Here is an 18,169-nt window from a genome sequence, read left to right on the forward strand (position 1 = left end):
TGACCATCTCCACGTCTCCGATGGGGAAACTGACGCTTGCCGAGCCATGAAGCAACCCCACGAAACGACTTCCTACCAAGAAGCCCAATTTCGACATTTTGAGAGAGCTCAGAGAAGTATTTTTGAAAGAAAAACTACCGTCAGGGTTAATCATTGACAGCATTTCCGATTAGAACAGCTGTTAAAACAGCATTTGGTCCAACTCAAACAAGCCCTAAACATTCAGTTCCAAGAAAGGGGGGAGAAAAAAAAAATCAAGACATGTGACTTCCACAATTGGGACAGGTCACAAATCACACACTGGAACTAGATCACACGCTGGAAAACTCCTCTTGGCAATCCAGGGCACCATGTTATCAATAAGGCAGCCGTGGTCCGCGTGAGGCTGGCCTCCACCCTTCCCTCTGCATGGGTCGCGCAAAGCCACCATCGCCTTTGAGCCAGATCCTCAGATGCGGACGTGGGAGAAGGTAGGTGCCGGCGGCGGGGAGACCGCTGCCTTTGGAAAGAGGTGTTTGGGGAGGCGGGTGCGGCCTTTGAAAGTTTCTTTTCAAGTGTGGTCCAAAGAAGGCAGCTTGGCTGGTGGGAAAACATTGTTCCTCAGAAGAAACTAATCGAACAGACGCAGACAGAAGCAGCTCTGAGAAACGTGCCCAGAGACCCTGCGAGATTCGGAATCTGTGCTCCCAACTGGGCGCGGGGAGTAACATCTGCCCCGCGTCTCTGGCGAGACTGTTAGGCTAATAAATGACGGAAAACAAGATAGTGGGGGGCAAGTGTAATTTCCCAAGGAGCAATCTGCTCAGTGCGCCTTCATAGCTCCCGTTCTCATGACGATGATCTCAGGAAAGCAGGACCTGCCACCATCTTGCTTGTAAACCGAGGGTCCTCGAGCATCCTCGAGCTCTGCCTCTCCCATCACGCTCCAGCATGCAGGGTCCGGCCCGCCGGCATGGGCCCCAGATCCAGGACGCCAAAGGAGGGGAGCTGCCACCCGCTCTTGGTCCTCGCCCCACAGCCTCCTACTCCTGGCCTTCAGCAGCCAGCCAGTCTTTGGCCCCTTTTCTTTTTTTCCTTGAAAACGTAGCTGACTGCTCAAGACAGTCCGCAGCCCCCTGAAGGCCTCCCTACTATTTATTTTAAACTGCCCCGTTGTGTGTCCCCGCTGGCTTTCGGGAATGCACACTTCATTTCAACCTCAGCCCAATAAAAACAAGGAGAGGGAGAACCCTGCCACTTTAAAGAACACGTTACCACCCAAAGCCACGCAGAACCAACCTGGCTTCCACCCCCAGCTCTGCCTCCATCTAGCTGTGTGGCTTTGGGCAACTCGCTTCCCTCCTCCAGGTTCCAATTTCATTGTCTGCAACACAGACTGGCAAAGTGGTAACTTGCAAGATCCGCGAGCTGTCATTTAGTCGTAGCCTGTTAACCATTCCTGAATGGCGCTGTGACATGTCCTTCCTCCGTACAGCTCCGTAAAAGAGAGCACGGCGAGAGTTTAAAGGGTGATGAGGAAGAGATGAGCCACTGCAAGATGTGGCTGGGCTGCCGCTGGCTGGGGCTCGGTCCCCAGGACCAGGCTTCATAGCGCAAACGGTTCGAGAGCAGTGACATCCCATCTGTCAGTGTAGCCATGGTAGGAAGGGCTCACCCTGCTCGCCGGGACCACAGCTTACTCCTCGAGAAACATGCGTGTTTGGGGTGGGGACTCGGTCCACGCCAGGGTTCTTGAACTTTAATCAGGTTTTCCCTGGTTCTCTGGCTCAAGTCCTGGGGTGTTCCAAATGAGTCTGCTTCATCTCGAATTAAAATCAGAGGGGCACAGGGGGGAAAGTCAGGGGCCACGCAGAAGAAGGAGGCTGCAGCAGCCGGATGCCATAACCACGAAGCAATCAAACGTCGGAAGATTCTGGAACAATGTGTCTGAGTAATTCTAACTTAAAATATCCCATTGCATGTCCCAGGCAATTCTAAATTGATAGGCCCTCAATTACTGGACTATAACATGAAATTCCTTGCCAGGCAGTTTCTCCTCGGACCGAGCTTGGGCAGCTCTGAAATAAAGTAAGTGGTGTTTTATCACCAGCGGGAAGGAAGTCCAGGGACAAAGAGGGGTGAGACCTCCAGCAAAAGCCGGGATGGGGTTCCCCAGCCCTGCTCCAGCCCCACCACGGGCTCTAGGGGAAAGCAGCACCAGTGTCTTGAAGAAAGGGGCAAATAAATGATCCACTTAGCAGCCTGGGGAGATAATGGCCCCTGCTTCTGGAGGGCCTGGGAGGGTTTACATCACAGATCACTCAATGATAGGTGAGCCTCCGTAAAGGCCCTTTTAGCACTGACATATTGATCAAATTATATATAACTACAATGCCATTAAATATTTATGCCTTCTGAGGAAGCCTGCTGAATTCTTTATGCTGGGAGGGCTGGATACAAGAAAAGGCCCAGCCCGGTGTGACCCTGAGGATCTGGCTCCCGAGGGAGGGAATGGGACACTGGCTGGGGCCAGCCTGGGCCAGGCATTCTGTGCTAGCCCCTGGCCTTTCACGCAGGTAAGGACAGCAGTGAACACACAACACGCTCGCCCCCACCCAGCTAAGACAGATGAAAGGCAAAGAGAGGCCGGGGTGCCGAGCTTGGGATGTGACCCTCTATGTGCAGCCCTGGAAGGAGTGCTGCCTTCCCTTCCTCTGCCTACCAGAGATCTCTGGCACTTTCTTCCAAGAGTCTAGGGAGTAAAGGAACTGGGAATGGTGAAGCTGCCCAAGGAAGGAGGAAGAGCGTGTAGGGGGAGGGGAGGGGAGGGAGAGGAGGCATCGAGGCCACTGACCCCGGAAAGAGTTGGCAAGGCAAAGTCCCAGGCCAGGCCTGTCCTGCGCTCGGGCCTCAGTTCCCACTGCATGGAGGAGGAAGATTTGGGTGCAGTATGATCAGCAGAGCTCTCAAAAATGAATTAGGTGCTGTGTGAGAGCGAGCACCCCATCCTTAGGAGCATTCAACGGCCACCCAACAGGGACACAGGGTTAGACACCACTCCATGGGAGGCACCTGGGCCTAGGTAACAGCCAAATCCCTCCCTGGCTCTCAGATTCTACGACTTTCATTTCTCAGACTCTCAATTTCCATCCACCCGGCTTCCTGTTAACAAGATCCAATAATCTTTAAATATTTGTTCACTTTAATTTCTTGGTTCCCAAACACATTAAACTCCGCTTGCCTCCCACCCCCACTCCAGGGGATGGCCCTCAAAGAGCTTGCTTGTGTCGACAGAACAGGGAAAGCCTTTGCAGATTAGACCTTCCCCCAACACTGCCCATTCATCCCAGGCGCCACTACCCCCCCCATCCCTTGAGCCCTCCGTCCCCCCTCCCTCCCCTCAGATAACCCTCTGCCTCCCTCCCCCACCTTCCCAGACTCCATTGGCCAACTCCCGCCAGGAGGAAAAATTCTCAATTCATCCCTGTGGGGTTGCCATGGCAACCCCCAGCCACCTAATCCCCCTTGGAACATTATGCAAATCTCCCTTTGCCCCTCAACAGGCTGTAAAAGTCACATTACCCTTGCAGAGGCAGCTCGTTAAATTTTGGGGGTCTCCCTGTAAGGTCAGCACTACAAATGAAACACTGCTATGACTTTTTAAGGACTGAGGCTCGCTGGGAAATCTGGGTGGCAGGAAAGGAAAATGAGGTGTTGGGGGAGGGGACAGGCTGACTGTGGGCAGACACAGAGCCCCATTCTAGCCGCCCACCATTGAGTTGACAACCAAAAAGCACGTCTGTCCCTCTTAGACTGAAAGGGTCAGAGGGTCCTCTCTCCCCAGACAAGGATGGCAGGAGCGGTGGCATTTCAAAGGCCATAAAAATCAGGATCGGTTATTTAGAAACTTGTTTATGGGTCGGGATGGGCCCTCTTCCCAAACCACCACCACATTCAACATCTCAGTTTACAGAAAAGGAAAACGGGGCCCAGAGAAGGCAAAGAGCTGCCCCTACATCACAAAGGCAGATAGTGGCAACCAACACTCCCAGCTCCTCCCCAATCACCAAGGGTTCACACCCAAGGGGGCAGTTTTGCTCTCCAAGGGACCCTTGGCAATGTCTAGAAGACAGTTAGGGGTGTCCTGACTAGTGGGTAGAGGCCAGGGATGCCACTCATCTTGGGGAACACAGGACAGCCTCACCCCAAAGAATTATCTAGCCTCAAATGTCAATAACGCCTAGACTGAGACACCCTGATCTGCACACGGCTGCCGCACATGCTACCGAATTCTTACTGCCTTGTCTGGGGCCTTCCCAGCCCTGGAATCAAAGTCCTGAAGTACAGGTGGGTCCTGGGGCGGGCATGTAGGAGATCACACCTTGATATAGCCTGGGGAACAAGTGGCCCATGAGTGACACAGACCGAGCTTCTAGTTGTGAACCTGTCCCCGGTCCACCGGAGACCACGAGCCAGTCACTCACCCTCTGCAGACGTCAGCGCTCCCAGCACGGCAGTGCTCCCGGCAGGCAGTGCCCACGGCTGGCATGCGGGGCCGACCAGCAGCACGTGGGAAGGGTCTGGGAAGTCCTACAACATCCGCAACCCCAGGGATCTTGGCCTCACTCTTTGAAGCCCTGGCAACTTTTGGGACTCCGTCCCACTGGGAGAATACATTGCTGAGGCCCTCCTACACACAGGGGACTGTGCTGAACAGTCACTATGCATCCGTCACCCCACATACTCCTCCTAGTGCTGCCTGTAACTGCGACGTCAAACTCAGTTCCTCGGTCACAGCAGCCACGTCTCAGGCAGCGCTGCTCTGGCAGGTAAGGGGTTCCGATTCTCCCCCCAGTACAAACTGAAGTTCACAGAGGTCCCACGGTCAGCCCCAACTCACACGGCCAGGAAGTCCCGTTGGAGGACTCAAACCCAAGGTTGTCTGACTCCTAGGCCTGTCGCTTAGCCACTGGGACTTAGCACCTCCCAGCTCCAGGTGCTCTGCGCGTGACTGCCCGGACGCCCCTCTGAAAACCAGTGACTTCAGAATCCACCCCCGGCACAAAGGTGCCAGGAAAAAGTCTTATCGGGGACAGGCCCCTCTCTCCACCGGGGGCCTGGGCAGGGGGAAAGTGAGGGAGGGCTAGGTAGAGGTCCCTGCAGAAGTGGGGCGGACCCAGGTGAGAGAACAGAGAAACTCAAACAGGCTAAGTGAGAGAAGTATCTAGACAGGATCTGTACCCACCCACCCCCTTTAAGAAGTTCTTACAGGCTGCGTACCTCGCATAAGTGGCGGGTGACACGGAGGCCAGCATCAAGCCCACAGTGAGGGGACTCTGGGAGGGGCAGAGCTGCTCTCTGAGGGCTCTGCTGCTTCTCCCCATTTCAGGCTGGCCTCATGGAGAGTCCTTGTTCCTCTGGGATGAAGTGTGAGGGTGGGACACAGGGTAATACCAACAGCGAACTTCAACTGCTCCCGTCTTTCCCTTAGGATTTCTGCCCTGAGGCCAAGCCAGGTAAGCACTGGACTGCTGCCCTCTCCAGTGGTGAGGGGCTCAAAGGAAGGGGCCCCTTCCAGGAAAGCAAGGGGAAAGGTTTTAAGGAGAAGCTAAAGCCTCTCTGAACCCATCAGTCCTGGCCGACTCACGGCCTCCACCTGCTGGGTCACATGCTCACTCTGCTCCCATCGGGCCACTGAGCCCCTCACTCTAGACCACTTAGGATCACCTGTGGCTGCTCCCGGGCCCACTGAGTCTGTTCTACCTCTTCCTGGACAGGAAGTCAGATAGTTCCTGTCCCCGACCCCAGACCAAGGATTGACTCCCATCCCTCACCCACTGGTCTCCCCCAGACTGCCCGGTTCTTCCCAGCAGAAATCACCACTGGTTCACAAAGCATGCCCTTGACAGGACAATCAGTTTCACACTCAGGGTCAGGACAGACCTGTCGAGGGCTCTCCCTAGGCAAGTTATTTGGGGACTGGGTGGAAGGCCTCCTCCTCCAACCGTCTGGTCAGAGACAGGCTGGGTGGTGTAGGAGTCCAGAACCAAAGCCTTCACACCCAACCAGGAAGAGTCCCCTCCCCTGTCCCCAAGGTGCTCCTGGTATCCCCAGGGCTGCAGGACTGTGGGAAGGACTGTGGCTCATCTGAGTCTCCTTATGAGGGAAGATGTCGCTTTTGGGGGGAAATGAAAAAGGAACTTCTACCATCGGGCTAGACTAGATTTCATTCCGTTTTTTAAAAATGACAACAACAAAAAAACCAGTTGAAGCATGTGAACAGTGGTCACCGAGGATTTAAAAGGGCATAGCACGTGGAACTCCATGCCCAAAGAGACAGCCAAGGCATGACAAGCACAGTTTACCAGTTTACCTCCAAGCCACTGACTCTCACCTTCCTGCTACTCGGTTCCTTCTCGGAATCCCAATTCAGCATGTTTTCTCTTCCTCATTCCTTCCTCCCCATCTCTGCTTTATCATCTTCCTCCCCACTACCTCTTTCCTCACCACCTCCTATCTTCCCTTTGTACGTCTGAACTGTCCGCAGACTGAGACGAAACACAAAAACAAAACAAAAACCTTAAACTATATGAAAGACGCTTTAACATAAAAGCTCGTGACACTTTCACATTTCTTTATCCAGTCACAACTTTGTGCCCAACAGATCTCTCCCAGAAAACCTGTATCCTTCCAAGAAAGTCCATAATGCTCTGCAGGGTCAGGGAGGTGCCACCCTCTGTGATTCCCCCCCGAAACATACACTGTGCACCCAGTATGGGCCCAGGCCCACGCAGGGCTCAGGGGCCTCAGTGACTGCAAAATGGTCCTGTCCCTCAGGGAACTCACAGAGGCGCCATTCCACACACACCCCAGCCCCTGCCGCCCTGGCCAGTTTAAGAACACAGCCCTCTAGTGCCCCGGATGTACACAGGTATCCTCACACCCCATGCTCTGATGCTTTCCTTCCGGGGTGTGTCTGTCCTGCACCCAAATGCCTGTCATTTTGGGTTCCTACAAGGAATAGGTCTACCCTGTTTTGCAAACAATCAAGTGATACAGAAATACCAAAGGTCGATTTACAATATTTGGAAAAGAGCAAAACTTTTAAACTCTTTGTCCTCAGTAAAGGCCTTCTGCTGGAATTATGTGGCGGTGGCGGTGGCAGCTGCCCCAGGCTCCCAGGCCCCTGTCGGGGTCACTCCCATGGTGGGTGGAAGGAGGAGGCTCTTTGGACACACAAGCCAAGCCCATCTACACTCCCAGCCTTTGCCACAGCCAGACTCCGGGCCCCATCCTTGCTTTCCTACCTCTGGGGACCTGGTTCTTTCTTCGCCCTTCAAAGGATGCCATTGGTGAAAGGAAGCTTTGTGATAGTGGGGTGAGGGACCTCTGCCCAAAGGGCTGTGTTGCAACTTCAGAGTAAAGAAGCCAGCTGGGGTGAAGGGGAGGGAGGTTTTGTTCTCAGGCAAAATCTCCAGGGCTGAGTAGAGGGAACCCCTGGTTAAGCCCCTAAGCCCTGCAGGAACCTCCACTTAAGAGTAAGTCCCCGCCCTACGGACCCTCGTGCTTTCTAGAGGGGCCTCTGCACAATGAACGGCCTCCCAGAATCTGCTTTGCAAGAGGCCAGGGGCTCCGAGGTCCTTCATCTGCCTCTCCCTTAAGTGGAGGCTTCCCCCACCGTCCCCCCCCCCCAAGAGGTGGCCTTCCCAGAAACATCCAGAGGGCTCCCTGGAAGCCCACCCCACCCTCAGCCTGTGACATCCTTAGCCAACCAAAGAACTCAAGAAATCAATTCATGGGGGAGAATACCACTCCCAGTCCCTCCCCCAGAAACACTGGGCAGGGCTGGGGCTGAGGGGGGGGCAGGCAGCACTGGGGGGAGGCCTCACAGTAACCAGTCCACCGGACAGTCCTTACTTAGGTGCGGGCAGGAAATGCCCCCTTCCCCAAGTTTCTCTTCAGCCCCAACCTGAGGGGGGAACATTTCTCGGGAAAGGCAAGAGAGAGGAAAGAAAAAGCCAGGGGAGAGGAGAGGCGTGCGAGAGGACCCAGCATCTTGGCTGTGAGTCTCAGAAAGCATTTGTTGAAAACAAGATATTGTCCCTTTAAGCATATAAAAACAAGGCCCTCGAGCACGCAGTTCTCACTCTGGTACACAATTATGGGTGCTTTCAGCTGTCTAGCACTGCTTCAAGTGCTCTCTTAAACCAGACTGTCAATGGCATGTTGAAAGCTATTTTGCGGCTGCTATCATTAATAGCAAAGTGGAGAGAGCTGGCTGATGAGAATTAAATATGGGGGAGGGGCGGGTCAGAACCAGTCATTACAGAATTACCCACCCGGGAGAGGAGGCAAGGCCACTTTGGGGAAGAAAGTTCAAAGAGGCATGCTGGGGTGCCGAAGCAGGCGCGGGGGAGGCCTCTGCCAGCCCAGGGCGTCCCCCACCGTCCCCCGCCCTCCACCTCCAGCCCTCCAGCCCGCCGGCCCGCCCCGGGGGCAGATGGCCCCGGGCCAGCCCTGCAGAGCCATATGGGGACAGAGGGAGCCGTGGAGTCGGAGTGTGAGAGCAGAGAGGCCTTGGAGATCACTTTGCTGCAAAATGTCACCACCTCGCCTCACTCCCCAAGTGCAGCCCCACCCCCTGCCATTCCAACTTGTGGACTGTGCTTCCGCTGGCCTTTCCAAGAGTGGCTGCCACTGAGAGACAGAGAGAGAGGCCTCTCTCCTCTCTCTCCTCTCTCTCTCTCCTCTCTCTCTCTCTCTCTCTCTCTCTCTCTCTCTCTCTCGGTGGCTGGCTTCTGTCTCATCAACCCCTGCCCTCCCTTTAAGACTCAGCTCAGGTATCAGCCCTTTGGTGTAGACTTCTCTGACCCGACTCCCCTTTCCCTCCCCTTTCCGGGGAAGAATAAGTTGTTCTGTCCTGGGTGCTCCTCCAGTGACAGACACTGGGCCCTATTAGCACTTACCTCACTGCGCTGCCATGACTTATTTAGATGCCAAATCCCCAGCCCAGGGAATGGTGTCTTATTCGGCTGTGTAACCAGCCCCAGCCCACACCCAGCACATCCCAGGCCCCTAATAACCGTTCTGGCATGCATCCAACCCCCTCATTTTCCTGATGAAGAAACTGGATGCTGAGCCGTAGGAGGAAGCCTGCAGCGCTGGTGGCCAACCCACAATTAAAAACCCTCGCTTCCTACCGCCAGAGCTCAGGGAATCCAAATCCCACCCTCTGACAACCCGAGTTAATTCGGAGTAAAGGAAAAACCGGCGTGTTTACTGAGCACCTGCTTCGTGCACGTAACAGACCCCAGCCGAGGGGCTTCCTCCACCAGCCCCTCCATCGCTACAAAAAACAAGATGCTCACGGGTGAGAAAGGACAGCACTTGCACGCCGGATCACAGGGGGAAAGCCCACTGAGGTTTGGCCTCGACTACCTTTTCGCCCCAGGTGTCCTGGTATTTTGTGCAAACAGATCTGGATAAAAAACACTTGTCCATGCAGGAGGGAAAAGGGAGCTCATTCCTTGACCGACTCACTCCTAGGACAAAATGGAAATGAAGGGCCTCTGACATAGACCAGACCCTTCCTATAATAAGTGGAGGAGGAGGAATCTGAAGAGAGAAAAGAAGAGCTCTGTGCCCTCCAGGGGCCTCTGGTCCAGGAGAGTTCGCGGAAGGAGTCTTATTAAGAAGCCAGGTTTCCCACCCAGGCTCCGCGTCCTTGAGTAAGAGCGGGAGCTATTTGTGTGCCCATCTCCTGGGTCATCCCCATGATCAAACATATGAGAAGGGAAAGAGCCAGAGGACCACACCAACCCCGCGTGGTACAGCTCATTCCGCAGTGAAGAATAGGGGTCCGGAGAAGGCTGGTGTGGAAGGCAGTCTGGGGCAGGGGCAGGGGACTTTGAGCTCAGCAGACCCCAAAGCTGACCACAGCAGGGCCCCAGGCAGTGAGAGGAGCTGTGGGATTGGAAGACTGTCCTCGGCAAGAGTGACCAGCCAGGAAAGGTGAGGTGCAAACCAGGGCCCAGGAGGGGGGCTTGGGTGCCACCAAAAACCACTACTCCAGATCTCTTCTGAGCTCAACCCCAGATGCCACGCCAACAGGCACTCCTGGGCCGGGTCTTTGTAACCTCGCCACCTGCCGGTTCCCTCTGGTCACCCGCTATCTGCAAAAGTGATGGTCACAGAACTTCAACTCCTACCTGGAGATCTTCCAGCCAAGCCCCTAATTACTCAGGGGATGAGAGGGGAGGGGACGGAGATTTGCCATCTCCTTCTTCAGCCCTGTGTTCGCGGCTTTCTGTATCCTTGGGTAAAAAGGTCACAGGTTTTACCACTTTACCTCGCCAGTGAACCTTACCTCTGGGGTTGCTAGTTATGCATTCGGTTTATTATTACGCACATCGAATCATTGGTTGTGCAAGTAACTGGCAATTCGGAAGAGGGCTGTGGGCAAAAAGTGTTCAGCTGATATGGTTATACAACCCGAAATGGGGTACTTTGTACTTTGGCATAGCCGGGTTTGTAGCCTTAGCCTCTTGAGATAAAAAGGCAGAAAGAAGCAATAAGACTTAAAGCCACAGTAAGACTGGTTAGTAAACAAATCCGCTTCACTTCTTGAGTCTTGCTAAACAGAGACGTGGGGACAGGACGAAAGGCCACAGGAGTAGCCCCAGCACTAACCAGCGGGACTGGGTTAGCTCAGCTCCCCTCCCCGGCCTCAGTTTCCTCATCTGTAACGTGGAAGGTCTGGATGAGAAGCCAGAGGGCTCTCCCAGTTCTGGGATGCCGAAAGAAACTTGGAGGAAGGGTTGCTCCCTCTGGGTTTACAGAAAAAGGGTGACCTCTTTGGAAACCTTAGCGCTGACCAGGGAAGGGTGAAGACGGCCTGACCCAGCTTCTCCTGCCTCAAACCCCACGCCCAACAGGTGCTCTGGGGTGCTCCTTTCTAAGCCGGCTTTGTCACTAGTGGCCGACACTGGAGAGCCCCAGCAGGAACAGGATGGGAACCGATGAGCTGGGCAGCCACCATCGCCTCCCTGGCCTCGCTGAATCACCCTTGACATTCTGCCTGGAAGCAGGAGCTTGGAGGAGGTGGGTGACCCCTTGAAGGCTGAGGCCTGGCCCGTGATTCTATAATCTTTGCTTTGCCATAATTAGGGCGGTAGGCAGAGGAGTAGGAGGAAAACCCATTTATTACTTCTCTGGGATTTGACAGCTTGGAAAAAGAGCGAGAAGGAGACAGAGAAAACAGCCAGGAAAGGAGCCAGCCACGGTGAGTTTAACCTCTCCGTAAAATAAAAATGGGCTGGCCGTGCCTCACCAGCTGCCCTCTGTCAATAATCGGGGCCCATCTGGCAGAACCTGAGGTTCCCATCTAATAGGCATTTCCCATAGAGACAGCAAAGGAGAGCCTTAAAAAAAAAAAACGTGGTGGCGGCTGATGGAAAGAGGGGGTGTGGTGCGAGCGAGCAGGCTGACGACCCCCACATTTCCCAAGGTGCTGGCTCTGGCGCTCACCTATTATATAAAGGTACAGCCAGTCCCCACCCCCCACCCCTAAGCTTAAAGATGAAGAATCCAGCCTGTTTGTTCCAGGCAGATGTAATCACACGAACAGTCAAGTCTAGAGGGCAGGACACTGCATGAATAATTCAAGCACTCCAGTCACTTGATTGTGTGTGCAGATAAAACACCAGTCAACCGCTAAACAGGTCAGCTGATAAACTTGTTTGCTCAGGCCTAACCACCATCCGCCAAATGCACCCAAGACCCACACTACAATTAGTGGCTGGGTTTTCTTCTGCAGAACCCTCGCAAGCCTAGGGAGTGGCCGGCCCCATTAGGTCAGGGTTGCATTTCTCCGCCCCGGTTTCTTCACCTCCTTGCCTCTTTGTTCCTCCACAGCCACGGGGCGATTTCACCCAACTCAAGACAGTGCCCTAAACCCTGCAAAGGCCCTGGCACTCAGAGCACACTCATTCATGCTGGGAAGCCAAGGGGAACTGGCTGGAAGGCAAAGGTGAGTGGCAAACGGGGTCAAAGCGCCCAGTGGAGGAATCCAGAGGCCTGGACTGAAGTCCCATCTCTGCCCCACTGGCCTCCCCGAAGCCTCAGTTTCCTGGCCTATCCAAAGGGCGCAAAGATCCCATCTGTCTGCCTCTGGCAGCTGGAAGGATTGCAGGAGACTGTGTCGCCAAACCTCAGGCATTCTCCCCCTAAGAGCCCCGGCTGGGGACTAGCCAGAGGGTCCCAGATGCACACAGCTGCTCTTGATGCCAATGCCACCACCAAAGGCGTTAAGATGGTTAACTCTTCCAGAATTCAGAGTCCGCCCAGGACTCCGGGAACACCTTTGCTCCACCAGCCAAGGTGAATTCTTTGTGCCAAAGAACCATTCACTCACAGACGTGGGGAACACCACCCATGCAGACCTCAACATGCAACGACGTATTACACCTTAATTACGAAGCTTTTAGAATAACTGTTGCTATAAATTTTAAACCTGGGTGCAATTACCCTCTTTAAACACACCCAAGATACTAAGCACTGAGGGGAAAAAAAAAAAAGAGGGGGCGGAGAAAGGGAGGAGGTGGCATCGTCCATAACACCTCCAGGTCCTTGAACACCTGGGACCCCAGGTCCGAGGCATGCATTCTAACTGGACCAGTCAGACTCGGCTGGTACCACGGAAAGCTGGGCAGAACATGTCTCCAGTTCATTCTTTAGAAGAGAAACATCTCTATGGACAAAGCCATGTCTGCTTATGATTTCCGTGAGTCAAAAAGTAAAAACCTGGTAGCCTTTCTGCGCCTTCCTAAGGAGCTCATAATCCCTCAGGAAGCCACAGATGGCTTGCCACAATGCTCCATAAACTCAGGCCCCTTTCTGGCCGCCCTCCACCCAACACGGGGGCTCCTCCAGTACAGAAAAGAAACCACAGATTCAAAAGGTTCCATAGGAAGCCGCTGGAGCAGGCGGCAAGCTACAAGCATTCCTGGGTCACCTGCCCGGGTCCCTGCCCCCTGAAAAAACAAAATTTAGACCCTGTAAACGACTCTTCATTTAAGGCAGAAAATCCATTCAAGTCACGGTCACCAAAGGCTAGAATGAGTCAACAGCTTTCTGAGATTTCAAGAACACCAATTGTTAAAAAGAACAACCGGCCTGCGCCATTTATTCGTGCCAAGTCACTTCTAATCGCTGGCCAAGCCAAATTACAGGCAGCCTCTCCTTGGAACACAAATACACAAACAGGCCTCTCCCACAGCCCAGCCTAGCACCCGGGACTAGCTAGATATGCACGGAGATAAAGGCTGTTTGTATTTGCTCGGTTGGAGGTATACTGTTATTAGAAGAGTGACAATACGAGGTAGTTTACATATCCATCAAACAGCACACTCGTTCAACTGGTTTGACTTCAGGATTTCAAAGCTGAGCTCAACTACCAGCCATCTCAAAAAGTCCTGGCGAGGCTGCCCCTGGGCAAGTTACTTCACCTCTCCGCTTCGGCTTCCTTCTCTGTAAAATGGGAACCCGGCCGCCTTCAAATTAAGATAGAGAGGAGAAAGCGGCCTCAGAACTGTAAGGCATTCCGGCTGCAGTTCATCCCAGATTCATATATTTCAGCAGTTAGTGGCTTGTGCCCTTAAATTCTGACAGCTCAGCCTGGCTTTTAAGACTCTTGAAGTTTAATCTTATCAAGGCAGAACATCAATTTTTTGCACACACACACACACACACACACACACACATCCCTCCTGCGTTTCCTCTCGAGAATTTTACATTAAAACATTTAAAAGCGGCCAGCCAGCCCCCTCCGGGTTTCAGGAGTTTGTAAAGCAGATCCTGAAGGTACAACTTGCCCTTTGCTCCTTTATCTTCCACCAAGATCCAAGACCAGGACTAATTTCACAAGCTCGATTACTAAAAGCTCAACATGTCCAAGAAATCAGCAACGCTTCAGACCCTGCATTTGGGAGACTGGCTCCATTCGCTCTTCGAGGAGGAGGAACAGAAGGACCAGGCTCATTTTCAGACAGGAGGGCCTATCAGAAACCCATGTATTTGTATGTTTTTAACCATCAGATAGATTTTTTAAGTAGAAAAGCACTCACCTGCTTGTGCATTTCAATGTTCAGGCCATAGGACATCTCATAGTACTAAAAGTAAAAAGAATGGGCCATTAACAGGCAACACACTTGATCTGTTCACTTTCCAAAATCAGCTTTGGGGGCAGGTTTCTGGCCAAGCCATACTTTTATGATAACATCTGCTCAAGAAGTTCAACCCAAACCCCCAAGCCAGCTACAGAGAGGGTTTTAAGAGCTGACGAGGGGCGAGTGCTGTTCTCATCTCCACAGACCATTATATATGCAGTAAGGCGAAGAGCTGAGCCCTCCCTCCCACAAGCACCGCATGTGCCATATATCCTGTTTATACAAGGTTCGGGTTCAACAGGGAATCGTGTGTACACTGGGACCCTCTTGTCCTCTGAGAGTTATTTAGCAATGTGTCGAAGGCCTCTTATGTGGAAAGCAGTGCAGGGAGGGCGCTTAAGTGCCTTGCGTGTCCTCTCACAAACACAAGATTGAAACTCACTGGAACAGACACTGGGAAAAGGGCGAGAGTCTACCTACTGCCCCAAGGCTGACAAGATTCTCAGCTGGGGTATCCCTGAGGAGGGAGGGGAATGGAGGCAGAGGGCTTTACAAGGCTCCTCCAGGCTCACAAAACCCAGGGGGAGGCAGGGGGGAGGGGGAGAGGGCTTCTGTCCCACTCTGGCTAGATCCCAGGGCTGCAAAGCAGCAAAGTTTCCAAACACTCCCAGGAGGTCTCTAAAAGAGATTTTATCCAACCCTGACGTGGGCTGATCCAATCCTATCTTACTAGCCAAGATAGGGCAACCAGCCCTCTGGGAAACCTTGAAAACACAAATGAAAGGGGCAAAGAGGTAGCGCTCAAGCGCCCCGCCTGGACTTGGGTTTCTCTTTCTGCCCCTCCTCTCACCCACCCTCCTGCAAGTGGCCCGGGCTAAGGAGGGGGGGTTGCTGGTGGAGGGTCGGGGCACAGTCGGACGACACCGGCTCCCAGGGCTGCCCTGTGGCGGGCTGGCCGCGGCATGTGGGGGACCCCGCTTCAGGGTCCCAGGACCCCCCCCCCCCCCGCCCCCGGCCCGCGGCCGCCTCTCACCATCACGTAATGGCGCTGCATCTCCGTCTTCTCGTTCGCCAGCTTGTCGTACTCCACTTTGAGGCTGCGAGGGCAGGAGGAGCCGGCTCAGGCCTGGTGCCCGCGCGGCCTCCTCCGAGGCTCCAGCGCCAGGGCCTCCGCGAGCCACTTTTCCCCTTCCTGACGCCCCCGGGGGTACCCCGGTCATCCCGCAGCCTCTGGACTGAGGGGGCTCGGGTCCCCGCCGCGGGGAGGGGAGCGAAACAACTTGAAACTTCCCGCGGCCGAGCGCGTGGACTTCTCGGGGCAGCGGGGGACAAGAGGGGGGCCCAGCTCGCGACCCCCGGAACCCAGAGCGAGCCCGCCGCGACCCCGACCCTCACCCCGCGGGCCCCGCGGGCGGCACGGGGAGCCGGGAGGCGGCGGGCAGCAAAGGGTTAAAGCGCCGCGTTCGGAAAGGGGAAACAAAAGGCGGAGGCCCGGGCTGCCCCGCCGCCCCGGGTCTGGAACCCCCACCGTCCCCGCGGGGGGTGGCAGGAGCCGCGGCGGGGACGCCCCTCCCCGCCGGCCCCGGGGCGGCCCCCACCGGCCTTACCTGTGATATTGAGCTTGCAGGAACTGGAATTCGTCTTTGATCCTGTCACAAGACTCAGCCACCGTGAATTTAAATCCCGGCTGCCCGGGTTGATGGGGAGCCTGGAGCCCGGGAGGACAAGACAGGGGAGGGGGCGGGGGCGTCAGACCTGGCTCCAGGCTGCCCCAGCCCCTCGGCGGCTTCTGCCGGCTCCCCCCGCCCAACCCGGGAGGCCACCCTCACAGCCCAGAACGTTCCCAGCAAGTTTCTTAGCTGCCCGTCGGGGCGGGAGGGGGGGGCGCCCCAAATCCCTCCCCATTAGCGGCCAGGGCTTGCATCTCTTGCACGAATGGGCTCCCATTCCCAAGTAAGACAGGGACTGGGAGACAGCCGGGTGAGTAGGGAGATTTGGGAGGGGGGCGGGGGACAACGTGAAAACAAACAGTTCCGCTGGAACACAGGCAGCCCCCCACGCCACTCGGGCGGAATTAACAACCTCTCTCAACGGCGCCCCCCCATCCCCATCCCCTTTGTGTGAGCGCGCGCGCGCGCGCACACACACACACACACACACACACACCATAAAGGTAGCAACAAGCAAAATGGAGGTGCCAGATAAACTGCCTCGTTTACCCTGCCATGATAGATGCTTAAATAAACCGAGTTGCAATTACTCACCGGATGTCTGCCTTGCGGATACATGGCAGGGAGGGGTCGTGATTCCGAGAGCGTGGAAGCGCCGAGAGCTCCGGCCGGGGACGTGCGGGGAAGGGGGGAGCCAAGCCCCAGCGGGGGGCGGCCGGGAAACCGAGAGCTCGCCCCCGGCCCCCCCAGCCCGCTCTCGCAGCGAAATCCCAGAGTCGGGCGCCCGCCCCAAGTGGAGACAAAGAGCTGCGGAGCAGGCGGCAAAGTCGTCGGCGGGCGCCGAGGCCGGGCGGCGGGCGCGGGCTTTGTGCGCCTAGGGCTCGGCGGGCTGCGGCCGGCCGCCTTCCCCCCGCTGCGTGGAGCGCGTCAGAGCCGGGGGCTGCGCGGACATTGTCGTATCCCCGGTGGCTCCGGCGCGGGGTCCCGAGGCCGGGGTCCCCTCCTGGGGCGACTGCGGGCCCCCTCTGGGATCACTCAGCGCCTCGCGCAGTGAGGGGGGCGCGCCGAGGCAGCCCCAGCATCCGGGGCGCGCGGGTCCGATCCCAGAGGCGGCGCTCCGGGAGAAGAGGAAGGAGGCAAGCACCGAGGTGGCGGCTGGGGGCCGCAGGAGCGCCGGAGGGTGAGGGCGGGAGCCCGGCGCGGGCGCTTCGACGCCCCCCCTCGGAGAGGAGAGCCTGCTGTTCCTTCTGCTACTGCCGCCGCCGCCGCCGCTGCAAGCCCTTCCCAGGGCCGAGGAGGAAACTCCAGGCTCAGTAGGTGCAAATCAGCCGCCCTGGCATCGTAACTCCAGCGGGCACAGGAAGCCTCCCTCCGCAAAGGGGTCCTCGCTGCTCCCAGCTCCAGCGCCGCGTCCTCACCGAGGAGCGCTCGGCGCCGCCGCCACCGCCTCGGAGCGCACAGGCAGGAGAGCGCAGCCCGAGACCGGGGAGCTCTGCGGCTTCCTTCCTTCCCCTCGGCCCGGCTCTCCTCTCCGCGCCCCGACAAACCCCCCAATACACACCCCAAACACACACACAGCCAAAAAAGTGCCCGGGACCTGCGGATACCACACACAGACAGGCGAGGGGGACGAGCACGAGGTCTGAACTGCCGCGAGAGCAGTTCCAAATAGGGACTGAAAAGTAACAAAATAATGTGGCAGCTTCGCCCGGCGCTGGCCAATGGGAGCGCGGGGCCCCCACGTGGGGCTATCAGCCTCGGCCTGCGACTGGGCGCCGCCGGGCGCGACGTCACAATGCCCTCTTGTGTCTAAAACTATGCATGAAAAGTAGCAATCAGGCCCTACCCGCTGGTGACTTTCGCATGGGAGTGAAAAACAGCGCTCCTCAGATCAGGAATTAACCGAAAGACATATAATAAATAGATATATATTATAGTCCTGGGCTGCTAGACTTTTTTTCCCCCGCCTCTCTCTTTCCTCCCCCCACCCCACGATCTACTAGCAAATAATTATTTGGCGGGAGGGGGAAAGAGAGGAAACAGAGAAATAACAACAAAAGAAAAAAAGACAAGCTGTACGGTCCTCAAAACCTGTGGCTGGTAGTAATGTATCAGTTTATTCTGCAGTGGCGGCGAACGATTCCTCCCTCGAATCTCATTAGGTCTGCAAAGCAGCCCAATTAGATACTATAAAACAAACAGAATCACTTTGTCACTTCAATGTTTTCACTTCGCAAGATTTAAGACTGATAAAATGGTGGGTCCCAAAGTTGCCTCCCACCTTAAAAAATTTGTTGGGAACTGAGGGTGCCCCTTTCTTTACCCCTTCTCCTACCCACCCCCACCCCCACCCCT

General features: G+C 55.6%; 1 protein-coding gene across 8 annotated transcripts in view; it reads right to left on the reverse strand.

The window, feature by feature from the left end:
• TLE3 (TLE family member 3, transcriptional corepressor) overlaps positions 1–17,492 on the reverse strand; it is a 47,335-nt gene extending 29,843 nt beyond the window's left edge. For all 8 annotated transcript variants that reach the window (XM_026478422.4, XM_026478420.4, XM_026478421.4 and 5 more), the window contains exons 1-4: positions 16,409–17,492; positions 15,752–15,852; positions 15,178–15,241; positions 14,103–14,147 (exon numbers count right to left, since the gene is read on the reverse strand). In XM_026478422.4, the coding sequence (XP_026334207.1) occupies positions 14,103–14,147; positions 15,178–15,241; positions 15,752–15,852; positions 16,409–16,432 (234 nt within the window). In that variant the 5' untranslated portion in view covers positions 16,433–17,492. The remainder of the gene's footprint in view (positions 1–14,102; positions 14,148–15,177; positions 15,242–15,751; positions 15,853–16,408) is intronic.
• Positions 17,493–18,169: the final 677 nt, after the last annotated feature.

Source organism: Ursus arctos, unplaced genomic scaffold, assembly GCF_023065955.2.
Source record: "Ursus arctos isolate Adak ecotype North America unplaced genomic scaffold, UrsArc2.0 scaffold_28, whole genome shotgun sequence".
Classification (NCBI taxonomy): Eukaryota; Metazoa; Chordata; class Mammalia; order Carnivora; family Ursidae; genus Ursus; species Ursus arctos.